Source organism: Schistocerca nitens, chromosome 3 (assembly GCF_023898315.1).
Source record: "Schistocerca nitens isolate TAMUIC-IGC-003100 chromosome 3, iqSchNite1.1, whole genome shotgun sequence".
NCBI classification, from domain to species: Eukaryota; Metazoa; Arthropoda; class Insecta; order Orthoptera; family Acrididae; genus Schistocerca; species Schistocerca nitens.
The window spans coordinates 342,340,877-342,361,337 of record NC_064616.1 but is presented as its reverse complement, the minus strand read 5'-3'; the positions used below and the strand labels follow the sequence as shown (position 1 = coordinate 342,361,337).

The 20,461-nt window shown below is 39.7% G+C and overlaps 1 protein-coding gene across 2 annotated transcripts in view; it reads right to left on the bottom strand.

Annotated features, from left to right (window-relative positions):
• LOC126248294 (GTPase-activating protein and VPS9 domain-containing protein 1) overlaps positions 1-20,461 on the bottom strand; it is a 369,886-nt gene that overhangs the window by 221,695 nt on the left and 127,730 nt on the right. For both annotated transcript variants that reach the window (XM_049949157.1, XM_049949158.1), the window contains exons 10-11: positions 14,485-14,639; positions 6,430-6,583 (exon numbers count right to left, since the gene is read on the bottom strand). In XM_049949157.1, the coding sequence (XP_049805114.1) occupies positions 6,430-6,583; positions 14,485-14,639 (309 nt within the window). The remainder of the gene's footprint in view (positions 1-6,429; positions 6,584-14,484; positions 14,640-20,461) is intronic.

Sequence of the window (20,461 nt, the reverse complement as noted above, 5' to 3'; positions counted from 1 at the left end):
TGAGAAATTACGAGAGGTACAAGAATATAGATATAGTAGTACGAGAGTTGTATTGCAGTACATAACTGATTATCATTTGAAAGGCAAGGAACCTTGAGTGGTGTTGAAACAAGCCTTATTGCTTACAACATGAGCTGCCATATGGGACAGATGAAGGAATATTCATAAAAATCGAGGTTTAATGTTTTGGAGGGGTTAATGTTTAAGAGGTACTCTAACAAGAATAGAGGTTTTTGTTACATGAGGATGGATGGACAAGCTAGTGGGATGAGTATCGTAGAGAGAATGGGCCCCATCTTCTGAGCTTTGTTGCTTAATATAAGAGGAAAATTGTAAATAATCTTTCTTGTAAATTCGTATGTGAAGTCCTCTGTTGCAGACAGGTCATGGGTTCGGATCCAGGGTTTGGGTCTTCCCAAGGAGGGGAGTTTTGTAACGCCGCCACTAAATTTTAGGCGTTATTGAATTAAAAGCAGCTCCACTGCAGCTGTGTGCACAGAACAGAGGCAGGCACACAGGCATTGCTGGCCTGTGGAATATTTCCACACCACAGAGGCACATGCGTATTGATTTGAACACGCTTGAAAGCACTATATCAGCATGACAAGTGTTCCATTAACCACTATAAATACCCTCTGACTCTAGCACAGTTACGCAGTGTCTGGCAGCACCCTGCGCAACATTGGATCCACGCAAAGCCTCCACAGAACTATGGGCCAGCCAGCACATGACGACAGTCTGGGCAGCCAGTTCCACCATACCCAGTCACAATTCTAAGACAGCAGCTGAAGACTTAGACTGACACAAAGGATGAACTGACCCCCCAGGCTGTAGAGAACTTCTGCTTTAGAGGGCAGCAGTTCGCAGCCAGGGTGGTACTGCCCCTGTCCTTTCATAGCGGACCCAGTAACAGTGGATGCCAATAAGAATTCTGTGGATCTACGAGTTGCTGGCACTGCTGGCTCAGGGCCACATATAACTCAAGATGAAATGAAATAAGTTGCATCTTGCAGCAGAGTTTTTGCAGCCACCTCTGGCCAGCACCACCACCACCACCACCACCACCACCACCCACCACCACCACCACCACCACCACCACCAGAATCTGCCATTCCACCACTTCTACACCACAGTGGCTCCATTTCCAACAAATTATGTTTCAGTTTCAGAGGGGGAAAAATATCAGCCCTATTAATTACACAGACCATCATTTGTCATGGCAGATGACAAAGAATAAATTTTAATATAGAGTAAGTTAACTGCAGCAATGCCCATGGAAAGATCATGAAACTAGTCGCTCACTGACAGACATTAATAATAATCTGCATTTTAAAACTTTCCCAGCAAACTATGTGTTTGAAGAAGTTTCGAGCTTGCAGTCAGTCATTGTGAACTAAACTCCATGATATTTCAACTGTGCATCTGCCATTCATCCTCAGGTGAGCCATCAACTGTCGATGGCTGAGGATGACAGGCAGGTGCCCAGTTCAAAGAACATGAGACTGACTGCAACCATTAATTTTCTTTGAACAGTAAATAATAATAATGCCCACATATTATTAGGAATAGAAAGTTGCCTGAAACCAGATGTTAACAGCACTGAAATTCTAAATTGCAACTGGAATGTATATTGCAAAGATATGCTGGGTGTGGTGGAGTGTTAATAATCATTAGTAATACGATAATATCTTTTAAATGAAGTCACTCCACTTTTAGCTGTTATAATATTATTTACTCTGATCACAGTTTCTACACATGGTCATTGCCTGCATTGCAGGAAGTTGTGACATGCTGGAACATAGTCCCCAGCAAATATATCTGCTGGTATAAATCTATCCGCTGTGCCATTCATCATGCACACATATGTTACAAAGTTGATGAAATAACAAGAAACATGTCTGCTGTTCACCGTTATTTCGTCAGCTTTCTAATGAGTGCATACATGGTGTATGGAACAGCAAGTAGATTTATACCACCACATGTATTTGTTTTGACACAGCTGGGAACATTATTTTGTTGCATTGGTCACAACATCCCACAATGCTTGACAATAATCATGTCTTAAAATTACCATCACAATAAATAATATTTTAATAGCCTAAAGCGGTATGACTTCACACGAAAATTTCATTGAGGCTTTTGACCCACTCTTCGCCAAATTCTACAATAACATCTAGTGAGATTAATACACAATCCAAACACAAAATAATTTGGGTGAAGAAGATAAGTGTTATAGGCAGATTAACTTTGGTAGTCTGATGCTTTTATAGACCCCTTGCATCAAGAACAGCACCCGCAAAACATTTCTACGAAAACCTGGAGAAGGGTGTGCATAAATTTCCTGGTCATGCTGCAAAATTAGAAAGGAGAACTCAACTTACCAACTATAGACTGGGAGACTCAAATGTTTGTGGCAAGTGGTAGACACATGGAATCACACAATATTATTCTAAATTCACAGAATCAACTGGTGAGGTAACCTTTTAGATGATCACTTGTGTTAAATCATGTAAATGGATCACAGCCATCTGCTCAGATGCTCACTAACTGTAATGGCATTGAAACAGAGGATAACAGATGGAAGGCTGAAATACTAAATTCCTTTTTAAAAATTGTTTCCCTGAAGAAGATCATACAGTGTTTACTCCTACAAATCTTCACTTGAAAGTGAAAATGACGTATCGAATTAACCATTTGAGTGGCAGCGATTTCTTCCAGAAACCACTTCTTGTAAGTACCAGTGCCTTTCTCATGAAACTCCCAATGCTGTTGGAAGACATACACATCTAGTGGTACACTGAGGCAGTTCTACAAATTAAGTGCATTGCAGCAGTCACTTACATCATTCAAAGCAACAGTCAGTGAGAAGATTGTGCTGTGTGACTGTAGGAGATTGTGACAGGTGGTCTGTCTTATAATGATCATATTGAGGAGATCACTGACAATAAAAGTAATCTAAAGTTATTGGAACATAAATTTGAGTTTGTACTACTGCTTTTACTAGTGGTTTCAAAAACCAAAGGGGGCAGTATGTACTTTTGATAAAAATTTATTAAATTTTAGGCCTATTATTGCTTGTTATTTAGGACTATAATTTGTTTTTGGCGTTATGAGCTCATGGAAATTTTGAGATGTGTGATTGTGTCTGGGAAAAATGTGAAATTCCTTACAAATATATATCAAGTTCTATGAACAAGGAGGGCCTAATGCATTATTTCACATACTAACATACATATATTGGATATCTGTGTATAACTATAGAACTTGATAGTGAGATCATCTATTCCAGAAATGTGCCTGCATGTCTGACGGAAGGTAGAATTGTACTTCTTAACAATACAGGCACTTTAACCACCGATACCAGGCAGTGACTCAATTAAAATGTCCCTCCCCCCCCCCTATCAGAACTATGTTATGTGTATGAGTGCAGGTTTGGCACGAACGGCAACATGCGGAAGTTTGGGTCTGACCATGAATCATGCATGGATAGCCAAAGATGTTAAGGTGACTGCTTGCGTAAAGCAGGAAATCCGGGTTCAAGTCCCGGTCCAGCACAAATTCTCATTGTTGTTATCTCATTACACAGCCGATGGTTGTCCGTATTCACAACTGAGAATATACAATGTTTGGAACTTTAATAATGGAAACTATTTATTTACAGGTCGTACAAAATAGATGTGTGTTTCAAAGTTTTACTGACCTTCAGAGTAGTTACCAGCATTGTGCATAACCCGTTGTCAGTGATGTGGAAGCCGTAGGATACTCTTAGCAGTGCCAGTTGTATGGACAGTTCAAGCGGCGCGGTCTATTGCCCGATGAATTTGTAGCAGTTCTGAAATGAATGCCGTGAAGTGTTTCCTTTGGTTTAGAAATCAAGTTGAACTCACGAGGGCTTAAGTCAGGGGAGTGCAGTAGGTGGTATGGCACTTAGCAGCCCCATCAATCAAACAAATCAGTAACAGCTTGCACTGTAGGTGCTTGAGCATTGTCCTGCAAAATGATGGTCAGGTCCTGCAGAAAGTGTCATCACTTCTGTTTCTATGCTGTTCATTTTTCGAACATAACCTACGACCAGCTTAGAGAAGGAAGTGATGACACTTTCTGCAGGACCTGACCATCATTTTGCAGGGCAATGTTCAAGCACATACAGTGCAAGCTGTTACTGATTTGTTTGACTATTGGGGCTGTTAAGTGCTATACCACCTACTGCACTCCCCTGACTTAGGCCCTCGTGACTTCGGGACCAATGACCTCGTTGTTTGGTCCCCCCTGCCCAAAAAAATCAACCAACCAACCTAGTGACTTCAACTTGATTTCTGAACTGAAGGAAACACTTCATGGCATTCGTTTCAGAAAGGCTATAAATTCGTCGGGCTATAGACTGCGCCACTCGAGCTGTCCACACAACTGGCACTGCTTAAGTATCCTATGACTTCCACATCACTGGCAACAGGTTATACACAATGCTGGTGACTACTTTGAAGGTCAGTAAAACTTTGAAACACTTAATCTATTTTGTACAAGCTGTAAATAAATAGTTGCCACTATTAAAGCTCCAACCCTGTATTTTGTTTAATTAAATGTAACAGTCAGCTGGTACAGACTTACCTTTTTTTAAGGAGAGCATCATCATTTACACCACTTGAAGTTCCACTGCAAAGTATTATGAACTAAACATTTCATTCCTAAGTATGATAACTTATAAGTTCAGGAATAATTCTTTTTAACTTGCAGTACAGAGGTTATGATGCACCAATTGTCCAAAGGCTTATTTAATTTGGAAAAATAAAGTTTCAGAAATACAAGTTCCCAATATCAAGTTCTATGAACAAGGTAAGCATGATACATTTTTCATGTGCTAACGTACATATATTGGATATCTCTCTGCAATTACAAAACTTGACAATGGAATCTTGTCTTCCAGAAACATGTTGTGTTTTTCAAATTGAATAAATCACAAATTTGTGTAACTGCTGTGTCATAATCTCTGTAATGGCACTGTGATACTGTTATACTATGGCTTCACAACTGATACCCAACTCAACCCTTCATGTACACTATGTGATCAGAAGTATACAGACACCCCCAAAAACATACGTTTTTCATATTAGGTGCGTTGTGCTGTCACCTGTGGCCAGGTACTCCATACGAGCAACCTCAGTAGTTATTAGACATCGTGAGAGAGCAGAATGGGGCGCTCCGTGGAACTCATGGACTTCGAACGTGGTCAGGTGATTGGGTGTCATTTGTGTCATATGTCTGTACGCGAGATTTCCACACTCCTAAACATCCCTAGGTCCACTGTTTCTGATGTGATAGTGAAGTGGAAACATGAAGAGACACGTACAGCACAAAAGCTTACAGGCTGACCTTGTCTGTTGGCTGATAGAGTGTGCCAACAGTTGAAGTGGGTTGTAATGTGTAATAGGCACACATCTATCCAGACCATCACACAGGAATTCTAAACTGCATCAGGATCCACTGCAAATACTATGACAGTTAGGCGGGAGGAGAGGAAACTTGGATTTCATGGTCAAGCGGCTGCTCATAAGTCACACATCACGCCGGCAAATGCCAAACGACGCTTTGCTTGGTGTAAGGAGTGTAAACATTGGACGACTGAACAACGGAGAAACATTGTGTGAGGTGATGAATCACGGTACACAATGTGGCGATCCAATGGCAGGGAGTGGGTATGGTGAATGTCATCTGCCAGTATGTATAGTTCCAATAGTAAACTTCAGAGGTGGTGGTGTTATGGTGTGGTTGTATTGTTGTATTGTTGTTTTGCATGGCACTATCACAGCGCAGGCCTACATTGATTTTTTAAGCACCTTCTCGCTTCCCACTGTTGAAGAGCAATTCGGGGATGGTGATTGCATCTTTCAACATGATCGAGCACCTGTTCATAACGCACCGCCAGTGGTGGAGTGGTTACACGACAATACCATCCCTGTAATGAACTAGCCTGCACAGAGTCCTGATCTGAATCCTATAGAACACCTTTGGGATGTTTTGGAATGCTGACTTCATGCCATTCCTCACCGAGCGACATTGATAGTTCTCCTCACTGCTGCATTCCGTGAAGAATGGGCTGCCACTCCCCAAGAAACCTTCCAGCACCTGACTGAATGCATGCTAGCAAGATGGGAAGCTGTCATCAAGGATAAGGGTGCACCAACACCATAATGAATTCCAGCATTATCGATGGAGGGTGTCATGAACTTTTAAGTCATTTTCCGCCAGGTGTCCAGATACTTTTGATCACCTAATGTATATACTGTGGTCACCTGTATTATGAGGAGCTTCCATAACTCAATTCATGGGTTACAGACAGACTCATTCTAAATGAGAACTGTTATGGACTGCACTTACATGGCACATGGCTATGTTATGGATGTGTACAACAGTAGCTATGTAAGTTCTCACCAATTGAGCCTTCATCATGTAGCAAGGAGAAACGGGTGCGCTTCTCTTGACTTTCCACTCTATCTACAATGTTTCCTATAGGACCTCCAGCATCTGTGATATTTCCATGCGCACCAGTTTCTGTGAAATGTTGTTGATCCTCAAGGCACAGCACCTGCATCACAAACGAAAGTTTACAGGTGAGTGAAGTCAGTCAGTCAGTCAGTCAGTCTCTCACTCTCTCTCTCTCCTCTCTCTTTCTCTCTCTCTCTCTCTCTCTCTCTCTCTCTCTCTCTCTCTCTCTCTCAGTGATCATTTAGAGAACTGAGTTCACATTTACACAAACATGGGCATAAGAAGTGCAAAGGGTCAAATTATAAACACTTGTTTTGTTTTAAAGCATACTGTTAATATCCAAATACTTTGACAGAATAAAACCCAATAAGTACTGGGAAAATTTTGCCAACTCGATCACTTGCAAGAAGCTGAGACTATCAAACAAACAGGGGATACGTAGCAGACTTAAGAGGTCTGATTACACAGTCTAAAATCAGGTATAAGTGTGGGAAGTTCTGTAGTGATAAAATGTTATGCAGTGTCACTGAGTTCGTTCCTCTAAAAATCATGTCATGAGTATTAATGCAATCATGTAAAAACTGGCTAACAAGACAAACAGTGTTATATCAAAACCGAACTCAGTGTCAAATTCCCAGAACTCATATCCTATTCAAAGATAGATGAGTACGCTGTTTATATCACTGAACATTTCCAAGCAGGATGTTTGTATGCAACTTGATACTGGACCATCTGTCACACTTTTGAATAGATTTACCTATGGACAGCTAGGTCAGTCTAAACTTTTGTCACTCACAAACAGTGTCGTCCACATTCAAAGGTGACTATATCCTTATCTTAGGTGTTTGTTGTCTCCCTCCCACGTTCAAGAAAATTACAAAACCAGTCTTGTTTGTGGTTCTCTGTGCAAAAGACAGTCCGAACATTTTTGACATGGATGCCTTCAACCTGTTTGCTTTACAGACAGAAGACAATGTGCAGTCAGTCAACATTTTTGTGCCTAATGACAGTATCTCGCAATTACGTATTGAGTTTTGTGAACTGTTTCAGGATATGTTAGGCAAAGCTAACAACTTTGTGGAGCATGTAACATTAAAAGCCAATGCACAATTGAAATGCTTTCAGGCATGGCCTGTCCTGCAGGAAAAAGTAGTTACAGATTTAGAACACTGGCAGTAACAAGGGGTTGTTGAACCGTTATTGCAAGCCAATAGGCTTCTCCTCTAATGATCCTCACCAAACTGAATGGCAATTTATGCTTATGTGCTGACTTCAAGTTCACTGTCAAACAGCTGTAGAGTCACATCCTTTACCACAGCTGAAAGTACTAATGGACATATTAGAAATTCTAAAACCACCATCCCATTGCAAAGACTGCACATTGATTATGCTGACCCATTCTAGAACATTCAGTGGTTAATTGTGGTTGATGCACTTAGCAGATTTCTGTTTGTTGTACCCATGCAGTCCACAACTGCTTCTCAAACCATCAAGGCGGTGAAGTTAATTTTTTGTATACAGAGCTTTCCACACGTAATTATTTCTGATAATGGACCACAGTTTGTGTCGAGTAAATTTCAAAAATTCTGTGATGTAAACAGCATACAACAAGACTAGTGCACCATTCCATCCCCAGTCAAACGGAATAATGAAACATTTTGTACGCACTTTTAAGCAGCGAATGAACAGACTTCATGCACGCTTCCCATGCGAGGGAACAGTCTCTAAAACATTCTAGGCATCCGAATGTTTGCAGCCAAGAGATGGCAAATCACCTGTGGAATTGCTTCATGGTCACCATCATAACACTTAACTTCACCTACCACATCCACCTGAATGGTCGGTTAAGCACCCTTTCAGTAGACAGTTTAAAATTAACAATGTTGTCTTTTTCAGATTGATTGGAGCCAAGTTAAGATGGGAAAATGGACCATTATTAACATCCTGGATTGTTCTCTTTTAGCATCCCAGGTCCTTCCAGTGTGCACAGATGGCACTACAACCAAATTAGTGCGCGTCACCTGCATGATTGTGCCTCAAATCTCTCAGTTTCAGATTCGGTGCCACACAGGATCTTGTTGCCACTGCCATCCATGGCTTCCTTGCGTTCAGCACTGTAAGCACCAGATGAGGATCAAATGGAGATCGACATAGCACGAGTGAGTCATCACAGCACCTGTCGCTTCTGACATTGGGGTTGGGCCAGGATTACCCAAATGCCATTCTTGACAACACCCGAGACCCACCAGATGGCGAGAAGTCATCCATTTCAACAGGGCCTTAGCCACTGGTCACAGGTGTGCACCGTATGCCAGTTTTTCTGGCCAGTGTTCCCAGGCATTCACAAGGCAGATGCCGGGTTGTTAGCAGGGATGCTGCACCGGCTGTTGCCCTAGCTCCTGCCTCCTCAGCAACACCTGTGACCAAGCCTCCCATTGCTGCTGTTTTGCTTACTACACAACAGTGGTGAGGAATTTCAGTAGTGGTGGTATTGGTAGTGGTGGTATTGGTAGTGGTGGTGGTAGTGGTGGCAGTGGCGGCAGCAGTGGTGAATAGGGAGGGGGAGCGGGGGGATGTGGTATTGTAGCCTGTCAATATCACACAAAAGACAATCATTCCAGGTACAGAGACTTGTGCTAGAGGTTCCACTGCTGTCCAACAGCAGCAGCACAGCAACTGGTGCCGCCCAAATGATGGCTGCATAAGTGCCATGCTCCCTCAGCTGAGGCATCACTGGTGCCTCTGATCACATGTTTAACAGGCCACTCAACCACAGCTCTACCCAGCCAAGTAGCTTCAGTCTATCAGCAGTCGATTACTGTTGTAGTTGAAGTTGCAACTTTCCCTAAAGTTACAGTACAACAGGACTGGCCTCAAGATCTGACTTATGTTTAATTCTGTGGATTGCAAGCTGGACGTAAATTATCAAGTGTTCAGGTGTTTATTTTCTCCTGGCATTGCACAAGGACTTCTATGTGCATTTCAATGATGATTCGTTGTACTAAGTTTAGTATATTATAATACTTCTCACAGGACTGTGTTCTCTCAATCTTTTGATTTATGGCTCAGGAACCGATGCACCAACCTGACGGGACATGTCATAATTCTGGCAATGAGATTTTACTTGGTCACTTCATAAGCAACAACAACTAATATATTAGTAGCTTTCATTCTGAATGGTAACAACAGAAAGTTCGTTTTGCAGCTGTGAAGTAAAAAATGCACTATATTGCTTTCTGTGTTTACTGCTTGGAGATGATGTAGCACGGAACAAAGATGTTTTCATATAAACAAAATTAAAGAAAGAAATTGAAAAGAATGACAAGTCAAACAAGTGCCTCGATAATGTAACTTCAAATGTCACTTTTAGGATCCATATGCATTAACGAGAATCTTGGTGAGACGTTCAGAGAAAGACAAAAGGTTTCTGGGGCAACATCGCTACTAATTTTGGTTACGACAATGTCAGCAAATGGCTCCTATTTCAGTCTAAGTCAATTTGTCTTGGCATAATTGTCTTTTCACATCACAAATGTAATTAGATACAGTAAAACTCCATTTATACAAAGGGGGGGGGGGTATAAATGTAAAAAATGTATACAAGAAAGAAAGTGTCATACTTGCAAATTAAAGTGGTAAAATGACAAATGGAAAATACAGTAAATCAAAAGTTGTCTTACAAAAAATTTTATAAAAGCCTAATACGTGCTTAAAAAAATGGAGAAAAAAAAAGTAAATATCTACACAGAAGAAAACACCATTTCATAAAAAGTCTGTAATCTTTGCTTGTTTTTTCCTTTGCCATGGTTACAGCATACACTGTATCCTCAAAACGGGATAACCATGCCGTTATTTTGTCAGAAACATTATGGCGTGTCACAAATTGTTTAATTTTTTCTAACACTTTTACTGTATCATTAAAAATCACAGAGGACTGCAGAAGCTATACTGTAGTGTCCTCTTTGTCAGTATCCTTGTCCATGTCCCTCAATGCATCTTGAAGTATCTCAGGTATAGTCATGGCTTCTACAGGTTTTCAGCAATGTTGCTGTAATCCCGAAATGATGAATGCTCATTAGGTGAAACATCTTCAGTATCATCATTTCCTTCATGACCATGGACTTCATTTCCAAATCTGGCTTTAGACACAGTGTAGCAAAGTTTAAAACCTGTGATTTGGTCATCTATTTTTCCTCAACCATATCAACTGAGTCATGCTAACTGCTAATAAATTAGCATACCACACAAATGTTCTCACATTTATTTCAACTAAATTTGTTTATATATCTGAAGAAACATGTTTTGACAATAACTTGGGTTCCACTCTAGTCTAATGATTTTATGATAATTGTAACACTTGATAATGGCCTAAGACCAAAATCTAGAATGTGAAATAAAACCTGTTGTGTGGTCAAATGGTGGTTACATCTATCAAAAAGTTTTATATGACTGTGGTTCCATACAAAAGTAAAATCATTTTTGGAAGCAGTTATGAATGGTAATGTCTGAAACATTGTGCCCTGAAGCTGCGATGTAGTGCACTGCCTATCAGAAGAAACAAATTCATTAATACGTTCTCAGAAACTTTTTCTGGCCAAAGTATTACAATAATAAAAAATGGAAAGTAAAATTGTGATCTGTAAAATGCTTTATTTTCATTTCTTCCTTTTTTCCGACACACTGCATGAGCACTTTGTGATAATGCAACTTGAAAGTATGTATTATAAGGGGTGTTCAAAAGGAAATGAACCGGAGACATAATTACAGAAACCAGTACCTGTATGTTATACGTATTGACACTGGCTGTTGAGACACTTGTCCAACTGTGACACAAGGCAGCGAATGGCTGTCTCATAAAATTCTCAGGGCTGCGATGTTAACCAGTTCCGCACGTACAGCTGGACGTCATCATCTGAGGTGAATCATTTGCCCCCTCAGAGCCTTTTTAAAGGGACCAAAAATTGTGTAATCACAGGGAGAGAGGTCCAAACTGTATGAAGGGTGGCTAAGAACCTCCCATTTGAATTTCTGCAGGGATGCCACGACTGTGATGGCCGTATGAGGCTTTGCATTGTCATGGAGCAGAATGACCCCACGGGTATTGTTTTGATCACTCGGTGAAAGGTGGTCAAGGTTTGCGAGTAATGCTGGGCATTCACTATTGTCCTGTGCTGCAGGAAGTGAATTACAAGGGGGTCATTTTTGGTCCTCTTAAAAAGGCTCTGAGGGGCAAACGCTCCACCTCAGATAATGACATCCAGCTGTTCATGCAGAACTGGTTAACATCGCAGCTACGGGAATTTTGTGAAACAGCCATTCACTGCCTTGCGTCACAGTGGGACAAGTCTCTCAACAGCCAGGGACAATACTTCTAACATACAGGTACTGGTTTCTGTAACTATGCCTCCGGCTCGTTTATTTTTGAATGCCTCTTATACTTCAAGGTCAAGTGGCTGGAGCTCACTTGTGCAATTTGCTGGAAATGATTCTATGGTTATATTTCTCAAATAGCAAGTAAGTGAAGGGTGTGCTGCACATCTGTCTATGAGCAATAAAATCTTTTGGCCTGCTGCAGCCATTTTGTATTGATACTTCGAACACTTTTGCCATAATCCACAATTTCTTGTTTTTAGTATGTTTTGTGGGAAATGTGACAAGATTTTTAAAACAAGGTGATTTAGCAAATTTCCAAATCATAAGTGACTGGAGCTTCTCCCTGCCATCACTATTAGCACATAACAGAATTTTTCCACATTGTCCACTTTCTTTTACTCTATGGCATTTCTCATCTTTGAATTCAATTGTGCAGTCAGGCATTACACTGTAAAACAGGCCCGTCTCATCTGCTGTGGAAATGTTTCAGGAGTGTACTGGGACGTCAGCTCATTTAGATGGTTTCTTTCCCATCTCGCATTGTCTTGGGATTGATACTTCTGCTTCAGTCACACACAACTAATGCTGCGTCTAACCTTAAATTTATGCAGTCAACCTGATGGAGCACTGAAATTTTCTACACTGCCCTGGACCACCCATTCAGCTGCCTTTTCACAGAGCAATGGGTTGCTAATAGGAATCCCTTCTGCTCTATGTTGCCTGAATCACTGAAACAATCAGTCTTCCACATCTTCATGGTTCCCACCCTGAATGCATGTGTGTTTACTAGCAGAAATTTTGAACACACTTGCACTGACTTCAATTTCCTTTGCATTCGCTACGATAGAATGTAAGATATATGTAGCAATTCCTAATTCCTTGGCAATATCCACTCGCTTTATATTACTATTTTTCTTCACTAAATTGAAAATTTGTAGTTTTTCAGTGATCATAATGTTTTTCTTCTTTCTGTCACTAACATTATTAGTTCTCAATGTAATCAGAAATACAGTAATTATAGTGCTTTAGACTATACAGTAGGGCTAAATAAAACAGCTGCCTATAAAATATGCTTTACTTTAGTGAATGGAAATAAACTAATGAGCTGTGATGTGCTTTGGGATTACCCAGTGACATGCAGTAATTCTTGTCCAGTTGCTTCGTAGTGCCGGTTCGGCAGAAATCATGTTACTTTGGGAAAACAAAAGACTGCTGCACCCAGTGCCAACCTTTCATATGGCTATCGCTGCTGCTGTAACCATAGTTTCATACTTTATAATTTTGTGTCCTGTACAGTACATGTATAAAATCAGATTTTTGTGACGACTCTATTGTTGCAGTTTGTACTACTGTTGCGTATCTGTCAATCTATAAAACAGTCTCAATCCTGTCACATTAAAAATTAGTTGTTAGCTGGCTGTGAGGGCTTGCAACAATATGATTTTTTATTCTGCAGTGAAACAGAGGCAACTGCTACTACCCCCGCCGCCCCAGCTGCTACTACGCCCCCCCCCCCCTCTGCAGCGTCCTGTTTTTAGGTGGAGCTTACTTATCCCATTCCCCACAATGCCCGCTGAGGAACCGGACATCGTAACTTGCACACACTGTAGATATTTCTCCGGGACTGGAGAAAAAATAAAAAAATAACAATAATAAAATGTCCAAGTGAGAAAAATATATAAACAAAGTTTTACTGTATGTACTGCAACACTGTTCAAGCTGGTGGTGCCCCAAAAAGCATGAATTCATTTTCTCGATCCTTCTGCTAATTTTTTTGTTCATGCAGGATCAAACAATGATATTCGCATGTCAAAGAGCCAATACTTTACAGTCAAACTTCGTACCCATTCTACAATCAAAAACACATTGTAACTAAACTTACTTTTTGTTACTGTTATCTTCTGCAGTTTTACAAGACTTATTATTAAAATGTTTAACCAGCTGAGCTCATTTGTCTGAATATTAGTACTGTTCAATACATAACCTGGATAATTTGGGGTGTTTTAGGAGCAGTTACATGGAAGGTCCATGTAAAGTAGGGGAAGCAAATGTCGACATAAGGGTCTCGAGTGAGCAAGCCAAATACAACTGAGGTGTGACAGGTACCTCACAGGCTACCCTTACAACACTCACTCACGTCAACACATAGATGTCAGGCTTAGGTTGTGGAGGAGTTTTGAAGTTCCTATCCTATTTGTGGTACAGACAGTAAAGCCAAAATCAATGCTCTCTAAAGAAGCCAAATACTTTAATGACACTCACTCCTACACTCCCAATAGTTTACACTAACATTAATAAAGAGGCAATTGGGACAATGAAAGGTTCTCCGCCCATTATTCTGCATATCTGTCAAAGCTGAAACTATCTGATTCCTGAGGTGTTTGACATATGGCACCATTCAAGGGGCAACCACAACTTATTGAATATAATGCATGCCTTGAGCAATTTTCAAGTTGTTCAGCCTATACAAATTTCCTTACAATAAATTATTTTCCAACAACTTCAAAAATAAATTTAAGTTTTTCATATCTGTTTATGGGGTCTTATTTCGTTAAAAAGCTGTATGATACATGGCACATACTGTAAAGCAATAACCAATGACTATGACATCTTATTGTGTTGACAAACCTTCTGTTCTGATGCAAGTCCAATATTCTCACCGACTTCTGGGGAGAATGGAATAACAAGAACATCTGGACCACAATCATCTCCATCTTCTACTGAACCATCTTCGTTCCCATTTCTTCCAATGGCCCCAGATGATGGATTTCTTGATCTTGATACTAAACACAAAAAAGTCCTTTAGAATTTCTGCCACCAGGCTCTTGAGATGGTTTATGAAAAATAAATCACTACCTAACAAATATATTAATCAACTTAATACATTCAGAATGTGAGTAGGCTCACAAATTGTGGGTGACAACGAGGTAGGGGGTGGGGGTTATAACATTCCCAGCCCAAGCAAGAAAATATCTCACCATTTTTTATACTATGCATCCTTTATTTTCTGTCACTTTCTTTTCAATCATCCCAGAGCATGTGAGATGAAAGTTTCAAGCAATTCTACCACCACTCACTACAAGCAAAGTCTATCATTAGTGGAAGGGGCAATTTTTTGACAATATTTTTAGCATTTCCCCCTTAACTTACATTCAGCAGCTTTTTCCAACAAAATCTGAACACAATAATTAAGTATTCAGCAGCAAATGACAAGTTCAACACTATTTCACAATTTTCTGTAGTACAGTGGTATACTTCTACTGTATTCCTTACAGTTCACCCTGTTGTCTGGCATTATTAATCCCTACTCGCAGTCCACAATCTAATCATCATCTACCACGTAACAGTAATTTCACAAATAAAGCTGGTAACTTCTTCTGTCCTCTAAACAGGCTGTGAAACAGAGGAAATTCTCACTAGAACAATCAAAGCTGTATCTTTAAGAACTGTTCTCACTACATTTCCACAACACACTGTTAAAATGAGAGTGGGAGCCGATTGTCATGTCTTTGCAGAATACTGTGGTATATCCTTAAAAATCTTAACTATCATAATTCCACATGCTAGCTGTGGCTCAGCACACAACATTCCATCAGAAAGAACTCCTCCTGTAGCATCACTGGTTGGTTCAAGTGGCAGACATATATCTGTTAATAGCCACAGTCTCACAGTGCTACTGAATTGCTGTACAATAAGTGAAGTTATTAATGCTGTACTGAATACTTTTGGGGTCCAAACTGAACTCACTGCTTGCCTGATATATGGTTAAGTTTTACACAGCAACAGGTACTGAAATGAGGGAAAAACTGAAGCTGTGCCATTGTTTAGTGGACATATGTTAGCCAGACTACTCCCGGTACATACACTATCTGATAAAAAGTATCCAGACATCTTTATGTAATACAGAACTGATCACTAGATGTCACAAGAGGCAGAACCACCAAGGGTCAGCTACGACATCTCAGTGACTTTGAACATGGAGTATTCATTTGATGTCTCCGAGTAACAAATCCATCAGTGACATTTCAACAATTCTAAAGCTACCCAAGATGACTGATGGTGATATTAATGTGAAGTGGAAATGTGAAAGAACAACCACAGCTAAACCAAGATTAGGCAGGCCTCATGTGCAGGAGGACAGGGGACATTGAGCATTGCGGACGGCCGTTGTAAACAAATGAGATGAAATCAGCAGAAAGAACCACTTGTGACTTCCATAGTAATGCTAAACAACACTTGAGGTGTTGTAAAGAGAGATTCCACAGGACAGCACAAGACAAAATGAGTGATTTGGAATGATAAACCATGCTATACACTGTGGCAATCTGATGGAGGGGTTTGGGTTTGGCAAATGCCAGGAGATATGAGCACATTGTAGTGTCACAATGCATTCAAATATACAACTAGTTTTCTGGGAAAAGCAAGAGGAAAATGAAGATTTAACACACTGTCCAATGTGAAACATGAATAATTGTAGTTCAGATGAAATAATCACACAAAACATGTGCAGGTAAAAATCTTCAGCCTCAGAAATTAATTTGAATCAAGATTTATAGGTTTTAAATTATTGAAAATTCATTTTCTTTATTATCTTCCATTTATAACAATAAGTATCAAATTAGTACCTAATCAAATACAAACGGAAGTAATCGAGATCCAGTGAGATTCAGATTTGAAGACAAAATTTAGTGAAGTTGGTGAACCTGAATTTTATAAATATTTACCTGCCTGGTTTTAAAATATTCAAATATTTGTATATGAAATTATTCCCATGTTTGGAAGTACTTATCAATGAAAGCAGCTATTTTCAATTATGAAAAGAAAAAAATCTCCAGTCGGATCAAAAATTTCAGACACTCACATTGGGTGAGATTTGAAAATAATTTCTGTGAACAAGTTCTGCCCCAATATACAGAATATAGTAGCAGCAAAGAGATGTCAAGTGTCAGGAAGAAAACTAATATTATCGTTGTTCTTGTGCTTTGTACTACATTTTCCTAAATAAATTTACATTCCTATAAAAACAGAATTTCAACTACTCCACTGCCACACCGCCAGCTGCCCCCAACCCCCCTCCGCCCCCTTGTTGACTTTGTTCCAGACCCCATTGTCCAATATATCTACCTTCTCTGGCTTCAGCTCTTGAGGAAGGATGGGATGCCATTCTCCTACACACATTCACACATCTCACCGAAAAGGGTCCCCAGCAAAGATCATGCCTTCATAAAGGTGAAGGGCAGGCATGCCCCATTACTCAGAAGTAATATCCTCATCCCCAAAACAACTGATCTCTTTCTGCAGATCTTTACAGAAAGACTGTCTTACTTTTAAAAGAAGTGTACCAAAAACTGTGTTAACTATATTGCATTAAATATTGAAATTTCTGTGTTGGGAAATGAGAAGGAGCAATCAGTTTTACTTCGTAAAAAATTTTGTATAGCTAAGATCGCATAAATACGTATTTGTTTTTGACAGCCCGTTTTGACACGCTTTGCTGTCATAATCCGGTCTTCAAAAATTATTGTTACGAAACATGTTCATTGTGAGTTGGAACCTCATTCCAAATTGTCATAGTAGTGGATAAAATGTAGCACATGATGCAAACATCTGTCTGAGACAAAACATTTACAATAAAAACACAACTTGCGCACCTGGCTATGTCCGCATATGTAGTGCCCACAGATGATTGTTAAGACTTAAAAAACAAAATATACTGTAAAATGTACAGCAGCACATCTGATTACAATAGCTTGAAATGTTCCATTCATGCTGTCACATCAATATACAGAACACGTCAAGCTAATGTAGACAGAAGTGCTGTGTTTTAACAAACATCTCGGAGTGGTACATATACGGACATAGCCAATGCACAAGATGCATCTTGATTGGAAAAGTTTTATTTTTGACAAATCTTTGCATAATGTGCTGCATTTTATCCGATAATATGACAACGTAGCATAACATTCCAACTCACAATGAACATGTTTTGTAACAAAAATGTTTGAAGACCAGAAGATGACAGCAAAGCATATTGATACAGTTTGTCGAAAATAAATAAGTATTTATGTAATCCTGGCTATAGAAAGGTATTTTTACATTAAATATCTTTGAATATATGAGCAAGAGAGAGCTGGACAACAAAGTTAAAGAGGAATTGCTCTCAGATTTTGCTATCTTAATGGAATCTTATGAACCTGAGTACCTTGAGAAACAGGAATAACAAAATACAGGGTGATTCAAAAAGAATACCACAACTTTAGGAATTTAAAACTCTGCAACGACAAAAGGCAGAGGTAAGCACTATCTGTCAGCGAATTAAGGGAGCTATAAAGTTTCATTTAGTTGTACATTTGTTCGCTTGAGGCGCTGTTGACTAGGCGTCAGCGTCAGTTGATGCCAAGATGGTGACCGCTCAACAGAAAGCTTTTTGTGTTATTGAGTACGGCAGAAGTGAATCGACGACAGTTGTTCAGCGTGCATTTTGAACGAAGTATGGTGTTAAACCTCCTGATAGGTGGTGTATTAAACGTTGGTATAAACAGTTTACAGAGAATGGGTGTTTGTGCAAAGGGAAAAGTTCTGGACGGCCGAGAACGAGTGATGAAAATGTAGCACGCATCCAGCAAGCAGTAAATGGACTACAGTATCTGGAGATGTTAGAGAATTGGCTGTTCCCTCAGCTCGAACAAGAAGCACAACAATTCATATTTCAGCAGGATGGAGCGCCACCACATTGGCACTTATCTGTCCGTAACTACCTGAACGTCAACTACCCGAGGCGATGGATCGGCCGCCAGGCAGCCCGTGACAGAGCACTTCATCACTGGCCTCCAAGAAGCCCTGATCTTACCCCCCGTGATTTTTTCTTATGGGGGTATGTTAAGGATATGGTGTTTCGGCCACCTCTCCCAGCCATCATTGATGATTTGAAACAAGAAATAACAGCAGCTATCCAAACTGTTACGCCTGATATGCTACAGAGAGTGTGGAACGAGTTGAAGTATCGGGTTGATATTGCTCGAGTGTCTGGAGGGGGCCATATTGAACATCTCTGAACTTGTTTTTGAGTGAAAGAAAACCTTTTTAAATACTCTTTGTAATGATGTATAACAGAAGGTTATATTATGTTTCTTTCATTAAATACACATTTTTAAAGTTGTGGTATTCTTTTTGAATCACCCTGTATTCTTATAGATGATGCAGCTTCAGATATGAAGAAAGTTATTTCACTGTGGTACAATCATTAGTATCATACAGAAAGATGGAAGATGTAGATGGAAAATGTGGGTTTGTAATTTTTTCAATTTTTTGAGGTTATGGATGAGGAATTTTGTGGCATAGTTACATCTCCCTGTCTTTATAGCTTCAACAATAAATGCAGATACAAAAAAGATAGTGAACTGTTTGTGAGAAGTTGATCTTGGAAGGATTTAATGGGTGGAACAGAGCTCACAAGTGAACTGCCTTGCTTTACGCGTGTGCACTATAACAAGGCCGCAGTGGTTAATTAAAATACAATAAAATTGAGATTTAAAAAAGTGTTCTCAAGTTTAGTTTCTCCTGCATCACAAAAAATCTAAAATAATTCAAGGGCACCCAAATTAATTATGGTGGTAAATGACACTACCCAACGTTCAGGATTCTAGTTTGAAGCATTACATCATAGTCACAAGGGAAGGTCACAATGCTGGGATCACACATTCACTTCAAACTTTATACACCTTTTAGCAGGTCATGAAAACAACATAATGCGCAAGTAGTAAGGTGCACTAGTCTGGCAATTCCAAGAAAATCACAAGAGAAATTTTACGTGTCTATTATGTAACTAACGCATCTGTGCGTAGGTGCGGATGTTATGAGTTCATGGTGGTCAAGTGGTAAGTGTTCGAGCTACACAAGACGAATGTGTATGAGGTGTCTGTTCAAATCCTGCTCAAACTTGATTTTTTTAACTATTTTTTTTTTCATCACTGGTCACATTATTTAATTTATACGACATTTGAGAAGTAATATAGTAAAAAAAAATAAAAAAATAAATAAATAAATAAAAATAAAAAAACATAAATTTGCATGAAGTTTTAGTGAATTTCCAGTTATTTGGCTACTTTTTATTTTTAACTGAATTTAATTATAGAAGAAACATTTATAACTACCAACAAGCAAATGACGAAACACACAGAGTTTTCCTGAAAATGTATACCTGTCATGATGAGCGAAATCCCTTATACATGCAATCTGGTAACATACTCAGAACTACTTTGCACCTCAATGCTTCAAGCTGCAGACACAGAGGCAGGCCCCATTTGGCAGTTAACCTGCAGAGCAGTGAGACGTAGCTTATGTAGTAAGAACGAATAGAGTAGGTGCAAATTTTTTAACATCACAGAATTTACACTTGTACTACAAAAATGAAGGTTTGAGTGGGAGTCAGTGTGTCACCTCAATACACATTTGTCTTACGAAGCTCAAACGCTAACTACTTGACCACCATGAACTCGAATGTCCGGCACATGTGACTGGATACATCAGTTACATAAGTGACGTGTAAAACTTCTCTTTCGATTTTCTTGGAATTGCCAGAGTAGTGCACCTTACTACTTGCACA